General features: G+C 40.6%; 1 protein-coding gene across 2 annotated transcripts in view; it reads right to left on the bottom strand.

Moving 5' to 3' along the window:
* Pde5a (phosphodiesterase 5A) overlaps window positions 1-9,935 on the bottom strand; it is a 134,654-nt gene that overhangs the window by 112,930 nt on the left and 11,789 nt on the right. For both annotated transcript variants that reach the window (XM_031375340.1, XM_031375341.1), the window contains exon 2: window positions 997-1,585. In XM_031375340.1, coding sequence (XP_031231200.1) covers window positions 997-1,585 — 589 coding nt within the window. The remainder of the gene's footprint in view (window positions 1-996; window positions 1,586-9,935) is intronic.

Genomic DNA, 9,935 nt, shown 5'->3' with positions numbered 1-9,935 from the left:
AGGCTGGCCTCAAACTCAGAAATCTGCCTGCCTCTGCCTCCCAAGTGCTGGGATTAAAGGTGTGCGCTGCCACCACCCAGTCTATAAATTTTTAATATTAACAGTTGCTGTGTCAGAATTCTGTCATGACCTAACTGTAAACATGTTGAAGCCCCCAAGTATATCATCTGAAAAAAAAGAAGAAAAAAAGAAAAAAAAGAAAAGCGAAGATGGAAGGAAAGAAAACCAAACTCTGGTATCAATGGGGCTTTCAAAAATGGCAGTCACGGGGGGAGAGGGGGTTGGCGAGATGGCTCAGTAGGTAAGAGCACTGACTGCTTTACCGAAGGTCCTGAGTTCAAGTCCCAGCAGCCACATGGTGGCTCACAGCCACCCATAGTGAGATCTGATGCCCTCTTCTGGTGTGTCTGAAGACAGCTACAGTGTACTTATGTATAACAATAAATAAATAAATCTTAAAAAAAAAAATGGCAGTGACCTCTTGAATGCATCCTGAACAAAGGAAAAAGATTACAGGCTTGTTATTTATTTATTTTGATAGGGTTTAGTTAGACCTATCATTTTAGAATCTCAGTTTAAAAATCTCAAAGCTCATATAGTGATAGGCACATTATATATAATCATCATATCACAAATATGAGAAGGATTTGCTCACATTTTATTTAATGGGAAAAGAAAATACTTCCCTTGGGCCCTGCCCTTGACTAAAGTACTAGGGAAGAAAAATTGGCATCGACAAGCTAGCAATGCCCCTATCCTACACTCTCTGCTTTTTGTTTGTTATTTTTTAAAATCTCCTCAGTCCCCTGAGGGCTAGAGATTCAACCCAAGACTCCGCACACAAGCAGTCCACCACTGAGCTACAGCCCCAGAAACATTCCAGTTTTAAATAACTATGCAAATGATTGCATCTCAGTTTCCCACATTCCCACCATTCATTCACAAGCATTGTTTGATGTTCTAACCACACTTTCCTTCCCATGGTCCCCTACTTACCTCATAGGCATCTTTGATGTTCAAGGGCTCACCAAAAGCTGCCACATGTCCCACAATGCCTTTGTTCCACTCTAAACGGATACAATTATTTGAAGCTTCCTCCAGTGTTGAACCTTCAGCAACATCAAAGAGGCGGCTGATGAGAAATTTGTCTTTAGAGCTGTCCTCACAGACAAGGAACAGGGAATAGCGGTCAGCAGAGATGAGTCCATGGATATGCAAGAAAATTTTGTGACACAAGGCTGTGACATCCAAATGACTGGAAATATCTTTTACTAGCTCCAAGAGTCTTGAGCACTGATCCCCTTCATCACTATCAAATCTTGGGGCGGTTAGTGGCATCTGTTCCTTTTTTCCTGAGTCAGAGAGAAAGCTCACGGTTCCCTCGGAATCCTTGACAACAATGGGTCTAAGAGGTCGGTCAAATTCAGAGGCAGAGATTTTTCTGGCTGGTGCTCCAGGATTGTTAATATCTGCATGAGGACTTTGCTGCAGAGAGCAAGAGCAGGACTCAGTATGGGCTCGAATGCCTTCCTTGCACACAGGGATGTTGTGAACTCTCTCTGAAAACCATGCGTTGACCATGTCTCTATAGAACAAAACATGTAAACATATTGAATACTTGAAGGAAGGAAAAGGGTACTGTCATTTAAAGCTGCCAAAATCAATGTATGGTTATAGTCACTCTCCAATCTTTCTGGAATACACACACACACACACACACACACACACACACACAGATGGCAATTTCTTTCTCTAAGATAAAATTCCTTTTCTGTGGAACAAAGGAAATACAAGAGTATTTGTAATATTATCTGCTGTAGCAAAGACAAGCAGCATCCTAATTCCATTGGGCCATGACACCTACAAAGGAAAACGAGGCTGACTTTAGCAATAGTTGCACACTAACATAAATGATCTTTGTGGAAGCTGGGCCGGGGCTCAGTGTTAGAGTATGTAATTAGCGTGTTCCAGACCTTGGGTTCTTTGCAGCAGCTTTACTTTGGTGTGTCCTTTAAAGAACAGAAAATTCCTTGGGAGCTTAGCTGTTAGGGTCTTGCCCTGGCAGCCCTTCTCCCTTTGTTCCACTTTGAATCAGGTCTTTCTTTAATTTTTCTCACCTCTCTCAGTACAATCCTTGGCTCCAACATTAAATTTCCTGGTGCTATTTTTCTCTTCAAACTGTACATTTCCTACTTTTTTATTTTATTTTTGCCCTAATTGTTCTTCTTCACCATAGACCTGCATAAGAGTGATTACTAATATCCATGGGACAGAGTCAACACTAAGCTGTCTTGAAATCTCCTTCACCAAGGAAGTTAAAACTTCCTCAGGAAAATTTGTAGGACAAGTGTAGAATGTAGCCACATTCCTAGCCAAAATATCACAGGAATGCATTCTATGTAGAGGAATTTTAATTCAGTAACATGGCTGCTCTGGCAAGGGATCACATCCACAGACCTTCTAGGTCTATATGATCTGGCCAAAAAGCACACACACCCTGGATTATAGTATAACCTGGCTGGAATACAGACATGCCCTTAGTGTATGCCTTTACTACCCAATAACGAAAGGAATGTTAGTTAGTAGAAGGAAGCAGCATGTTTGAAAAGCAATGTCTAATTTAAAGGGCGACAAAGTGATGAATCAGAGAAATATTTGACAGAATGAGTCAGAGAGAGCATATGCTCAACTCTCACAAGAACACAGGAAAGAGAGGCTACTTAACGGGGGGGGGAGAAAGTGGTATAGTGGTGTGTGTGTGTGTGTGTATTGACGTGATAGTGGGACAGTTTGACAGAGACTGAGAACAAGCTACACACAGGTAAAAGCAGAACAAGCCAGAAAATGAGGAGTATAAAGATTAGAACATATTGCCAAATCGCCAGCCGGACCTACTACAGCCAAAGTTAGTATGAGGCCAAGCAAAGCAATTCAGTCAGATGCAGAGAGAAGCCAGATTGAATCAGTCAGCTTGGAAGACTAGATTGTAGGGAGGCTAGAAGTTTCCAGATCTAGGCCTAGGGAGAATTAGAACAGAGAAAGAGACATTCTGGGCTCAGCCCAAGCTGTGTATTCTCATGACCTGGGTACAGCTCTCATCTTGTCCTGTCATCTGAGAATATAAACTAGTATTTAACACTTCTAGCCTGTGCTAATATTGTTCCTCTCTGAAACCTCTTGAATCAAGCCTGCATAGTCCACACTGCTTCCAGCAGTATTGTCTTCCAAATCTTACTAAGATGGCCCATTAAACCTTGTTTATAGAAATCAAATGCTTTCCTAGTCCAAAGTCCCAAAGTCTTCCACATCCTTCTAAAAAACTGCTATAGTTAGGCCTATCACAGCAATAGTCCACAGCCTGGTTCCAGTTTCTCTCTTAGTTACTTTTCTATTGCTATGACAAAACACCACAACCAAACCAACTTATAAATGAAGGCATTTAATATGCAGCTTATGGTTTCAGAGGGTCAGAGTTCATGAAGGCAGAGTAAAGGAGTGGCGGCTGGAATGGCTAAGAGCTTACAACTTGTTCTGCAAGTTAGGGGCAGAAAGACACACGAGGATGGTGCCAGGCTTTTGAAATCTCAAAGAGTGACTTCACTAATACACCTCTTTCAACAGGGCCACAATTCCTAACCCTTCCCAAACAGTTCTACCAACTGGGTCCAATAATTCAAACATACAAACCTATGGGACCATTCTCATTCAAACCAGGCCTGGGTGGTAGTGAGGGCAAGGTAAATCACTTGTAGCCTAGGGTATTATCTCAACTTTCTTATCTTTTTCTTGATACTAGGGAATTTTGGGAAACAGTCATTAAAAAAAAAAAAGTATCATTTTATTTAAACCTAGTGAGGCAGACATTAACAGTTTTACTTTCTAAACTATAAAAGTAATTTAAATATCTGAACCAAATCCATTCTGTAATCTGGTAGTAAAACCAGGTCTCCTATTTCTAGTGCAGTGATGTAGAAAAATATCAACTTCCCAAGAGTACCCATCACCACCTGTCATGAAGAAGGTATCTTATTGATTTAAGCACATTTGAAAGTCAAAACCAAATTTCAACAATGAAGGCACAAAGAGAATATGACCATATATGATAATGCATCTTCAGTCCTCTACATTGGATCATAATTAATGCCACATTATAAATATGCAATTAAAAATATGAACTGAGAGAAGTGAAAGAAAAAAGATTCTTTTTGTTGTTGTTTTGTTTTGTTGTTTTTGTTTTTTGTTTGCTTTTCGAGACAGGGTTTCTCTGTATATCCCTGGATGTCCTGGAACTCACTCTGTACACTAGACTGGCCTCGAACTCAGAAATCTGCCTGCCTCTGCCTCCCAAGTGCTGGGATTAAAGGTGCTGGGAACCACTGCCCAGTGAAAAACAGATTCTTGAGAATAATATCTTTAAAAATATCTAATGAAATCCCATCATGTCTATATTTCTCTGGAAACAGGTCATATTTTATAAATAAAAAAAAACTTTGCACTAAAAAGAATACATAAGAATATATTTGAAAAAAATATTCATTCTAAGGGTTTAGCCTATAGCAATAACAATAGCAAAAATACTGGACACCTAGGTAATGTTGGGTTCAGGAAAAAGAAGGAATAACTATCTTATTGTAAATTGTATTTGAAATTTAACTGCGTATCCTACATTTCATCTGGACACTTCAATAATTTTATTTTTTTTTTCTAAAATTTCTGGTGAACAGATAAGGTCAGTTCTATCTAGCATACCAATGAATTGTCAGGCTTCCAGGTTACTACTTTTATCATTTAAGAGCACACAAAAGATAACCACACCGATTCTGTCTCTCCTAACTGGACTTTTTCCAAGGTCTTGGACTAAGTTATGTTAAAACTAGAGCATAACATCTGCTTTCAAGACGATACTTATGATACATTTCATAGGGGGGCAAATACCCTCAAACTGAAATGTTCTTATAGGGGGAGAAATTGTTAATTGCTAAAATTTGAGGGGGTTGTAAGTTTTCAGTCTCCAATTCTGAGTTCCAACCATGGCATTTGTTACTAATGGGATATGTAATCAATAATAAGCAGCTTTCTAATTTTTGAGTTTCAATTTCATCATACATAAAACGCAAACCAATCATTCCAACTTCTCTCTTTCAATCTATTTTAAGTGAATGGGTGCTCTGTTCACATGTATATTTGTGTACCACATGTGCATCCCGCACCTGGTGTCTCATGAGCTGCCAAATGAGCACTGAGAATTGAACCTGGATCCTCTGAAAGAGCAGTTAGTTCTCTTAACTTTTGAGCCATCTCTCCAGCCCAGCCCACCCCAACTTCTTTACAGAAAGTAAATAACACATGACTCTCTTCAGTGGAGTAAAGGGCCAGAAACACTAAACTAGCATGAAGGGGATAATTCTAGATCCAACCTCACCACTACACAGATGAGACACTGGCTTGACATGCAAGTCAAAGCAGAAACTCTACACAATGTCTCTGGCGATCAAGTTAGTACTTTGTAAAAGTTTCTTTTTTTTCTTTTTTTTTCTTTTTTTTTTTTTTTTTTTTTTTTTTTTTTTTTTTTTTTTTTGGTTTTTTTGTTTTTTGGTTTTTTGAGACAGGGTTTTGGATTCTCTGTATAGCCCTGGCTGCTCTGGAACTCACTCTGTAGACCAGACTGGCCTCAAACTCAGAAATCTGCCTGCCTCTGCCTCCCAAGTGCTGGGATCAAAGGCGTGTGCCACCACCACCCAGCTTGTAAAAGTTTCTTATTAGTGTATATTATGATATGCAATGAGGGTTTCATTATGACAGCCATTCATCATATAATGTATTTTGATCATATTTACCCCTTCATCACCCATCTTCTCCTCTCACTCCTGCTGATTCCTGTTCTCTTCCCAAACAATTCCTCTTCCTTTGCCAGGATTTCTTTCTGCTCTCTCCTCACCCCCACCACTGCCTCTTTGTGGCCCACTGAGTTTAATTAGGATTAATTATAGAAGTGGGAGTGGGGGCTGTTTGCAGAAGCATGGCCACCTCACCAGTGGTTAGACCGTGGTGGAAGACCGTCTCTTCCTCTTCAGACAAACACAAATCCACAAATCCAGAGCCTCAGGAAGGGGTAGGACTTCATGAACCCTCACTCCTCTCTAACAGTATGGGGATGGACCCAATCTTGTGCAGTGATTATGCTGAAAATCACAGCAGCCCAGAGAGTGCCCTTGAGTAAGGGCAACAGCCATGCCATAACCACAAAGAAGCCTTCCATCACACCTTTCCCTTCCTCCAGCTCTTACATTCTTCTGCCCCCTCACTGAAGAATTAATGTTCCCTGGGCCTTGAAGGGGATGCTCTAGATATTTGGGGCACAGCTTTGAAGAGTCAATTACTTCCAGAACCCTGGAGGTCAGATTGTTTAGTGGTAACAATGGCTGCTCTATGGACAGGCTAAGGTCTCAGGACAGTTTATGTTATCCACGGGCCAGAGGTGGTCTTGGGTCCAGCAACTGAACCTCCTTTTGCTCCTCAACTTCTCTTTTAAACAGGAGGCAGTTCCCCTGAGTCCTTCACCCCTGACACAGGGTTGATGGGCAAGTCAAATTAGAACATGCATGTGCAAGCAATCCATATCCTCTTCTCTTAAGGTTGGAAACTTAAGCAGAGAGAACATAAGGGTCACCAGATACAGGATTTTGTTATCTCCTAGATTCTTAGCATCATGCTAATGGAAATGATGAACTAAAAAAGGAGCTCCATCCAGTTCAGTCAATTAGAAAAGGGCAGGGCAAGCCCATAACAGACAGAGGGACAAGTAAGGTTTGGTATATGTGAACTGCAACCATAGTGAACAGTCTGGACCATGGCCAAAGCAGGCACTTAAAGGGTTATCCTTTGCAAAAGACTGCTCTTTGCTTTTTTTTATTATTATTATTTGTTTTCTTTTTGAAGTACCATTTAAATTACATAACGAACATCTGGGCAAAGGAATGCTACTAGCACGAATAATTTGCTGTGTGGCTTTCTCATACAAACATATCTCTGCTAACTGCCCTTCAAACATGAGAGCAATCAAAAAGCACAAGATTTTAACTTTTACAAGGCTGTTAATACAGACCAAATTACCTAAAAGAAAGCTAGCCAAGAAAAATGTAATAAACTTTGATGCCTGAGATCCTCGTGCTAACAGTCAGCCCAGAAGCGCCCTCTCCCCAAGTTACTCTCCAGTCACTTGCTTATCTTACTACACACAAAAATCATCTACCTCATAAATGAGCTGCATTATACACCCGTTTCAAGTGCAAGAATTAGGTTTTGTTTTTCAGTTTTTACAGCATGTCTTTTAAAATAACCAAAGAAAACCTGGAGGGTCTCAAAATCAATGTTGGCAGTGACCACTCTCAAGTAACACCAATGGGTGAATACCATTTAGATTTTCAAACTTGTCTACCACAGATTGTGTTTTGGCTCATTAAACATACACTAAGTACAGAAAACACCAAAGGATCCATGCAAGGCAAATGAGGAGAAAGGAAGTTAAATGGATGTTATCATCACCACCAAACCGTGAGTTCCTGCCTGAAAAGTGACTAGAGTCTTAAATCTCAAGTCTTTTGAGGTGATGACTCTAATTAGAAATATATTATTCCAAGATTCTATTCTAGAGATAACACTTGGTACCTCAAAATGTTTATGCAGTGATTTAATATAGCAATCAGTGCCTTTGAGAAAATGCTTAGGACAATTTGATTTCCTGAGGCTTTGTGGTGGTTTGAATAAAAATGGCTGCCATAGGTTCACAGGGAGTGTTACTATTAGGAGGTGTGACCTAGCTGGAGGAAGTGTGTCACTGGGGGGGGGGGGGGGGGGAGGGGGGAGGGCTTTGAGCTCTCAGATGCTCAAGCCTGGCCAGTGCATCACTAGGTCTTCCTGCTGCCTGTGGATCCAGATGGAGAACTCTGCCTTTCCATCACCATGCTTGCAGGCTGCCATATTTCCTGCCATGATGATAAGGGACTAAACCTCCAATTAAGCCAACGCCAATTAAATGTTTTCCTTTATAATGGTTGCTGTGGTCATGGTGTTTCTTCACAGCATAAAGCCCTAGCTGAGACAGGCCTCTTTGTCATACATTCCACCATGCTGACGATTGTGTGGGTGGAGAGCAGAGGAACACATCCCCAAGTTCATGGCTGGCCAAGCTCCTGCAGCTGCAGTCTACTCCAGTATCTGAGGATTGGGCCTCATAGTACACAGAAGCAGGAGTCAACTGTCTGGGGGTTACAGAACACTTAAAGGAATGCTACGGGATGACTAGGAGGTGAGTTGTCATTAATTTTTACAACGATTTTTAACAGCTGAAATTATACACAAGCAGAAATGAAATGCTACACACTTCATTTTAGACACCCCATACGCTCCCACTTAAAACAATACATCATAGATTCAATTAACAGTTGGACAGACAGTACAGAACTTTCTTTAGACACTAAAGATCACTTAAATACGTTTAAGTGTGGAACGGAGATGCGGCTCAGTTTCTAGAGTGCTTGCCCACTGTTTTAGTTACAGTTACTATTTCTGTGATAGAACGCCATGACCGAATTGTCGTCAAGAAGGAAGGGATTCTCGCACTCACACTTCCAGGAAACAGTCCATCACTAAGGGCAGTCAGGGCAGGAAACTGGAGGCAGCAACTGATGCAGAGGCCGTGGAAGGATGCTGCCTGCTTACTGCTGGATGCCCACGAGTCGCTCAGCCTGCTTTCATTTACTTCCCAGGACCACCAGCCCAGGGATGGCACTGCCCACAGTGAGCTGAGTCTCCCCACATCAGTACCAATCAAGAAATGCTCCACAGGATTGCTCACAGGCCAATCTGGTGGGGAATCTTTTTTTCAGTTGAGGTTCCCTCATCTGAAATAACTGTAGCTTGTCTCAAATTAACACAAAACTAACCAACACGCCTAGCATTCATGGATCCCCAGAACAGCATAAAACCAAACCGAGTGGTCCTTGTCTGTAATCCCAGTTCCCTAGGGGTAGAGGCAGGAGGATCAGAAGTTCAAGATCATCTTGGCTACACGATAAGCTGGGAGCCAGAGTGAGAATAAGATCCTGGCTCAAATAAACGCAACAGTTTTTAATTTCACGTGTTGAGTAAGTCCTCACTCGCATCCTCTAAAGTTTTTATAGATTAGTAATACTTTTTAAAAATGAAAACTTATATACACACATTGTGTTAAGACTAAAACCTCTCATTTTTCACTCAGGATTATTTTAATCTTGGAAGAAAAAAAGCTTGTGTTTATAGCTTGTGTCTTTCATTTAGCTAAACAAGTAATAGCTCCTTCTTATTCAAAAGTATTTTATCTTTTTTTTTTTTTTACTAAAAATAGATTTTTTTTTTTTGAACCGGGTATGGTGGCACATGCCCTTAATCTCAGAAGGCAGAAGCAGGCAGATCTCTGTGAGTTCAAGGCTAGTCTGGTCTACAAAGAGAGTTAGTTCCAGGAAAGCCAGGGCTGTTACACAGAAAAAAACTCTCTTGAAAAACCAAAAGAAAAAAAAAGATTTTTTTTTCATACAACATATTCTGATCACAGTTTCTCCCCTGTCTTTCCCACTGCCCCACCCATCAAATCCACACCTTTCCATTATCTCATCACTCTTCAAGCAGTTACCTGTGATGAGGAGGAGAAGAAGGGTGATGATGATGATGATATAAAATAATAATAATAATGATGATGATGATGACAAACAAGTCAGAATAAGACAAAACAATCAGAAACAAGCCAAAGAAAAAGCACAAGAAACACATACAGATGCTGAGACACATACTTGCACACACAGAAATTCCATAAAAACAAAATCAGAACCCATAATATTTAAGCAAAAGATATGTGAGATCAAAAAACAAAAAAATCCACAACAATGCATTGTGAGACA

Source organism: Mastomys coucha, unplaced genomic scaffold (genome assembly GCF_008632895.1).
Source record: "Mastomys coucha isolate ucsf_1 unplaced genomic scaffold, UCSF_Mcou_1 pScaffold16, whole genome shotgun sequence".
NCBI classification, from domain to species: domain Eukaryota; kingdom Metazoa; phylum Chordata; class Mammalia; order Rodentia; family Muridae; genus Mastomys; species Mastomys coucha.
The sequence above is the reverse complement of the archived record's forward strand: the minus strand, read 5'-3'. Positions and strand labels throughout refer to the sequence as shown.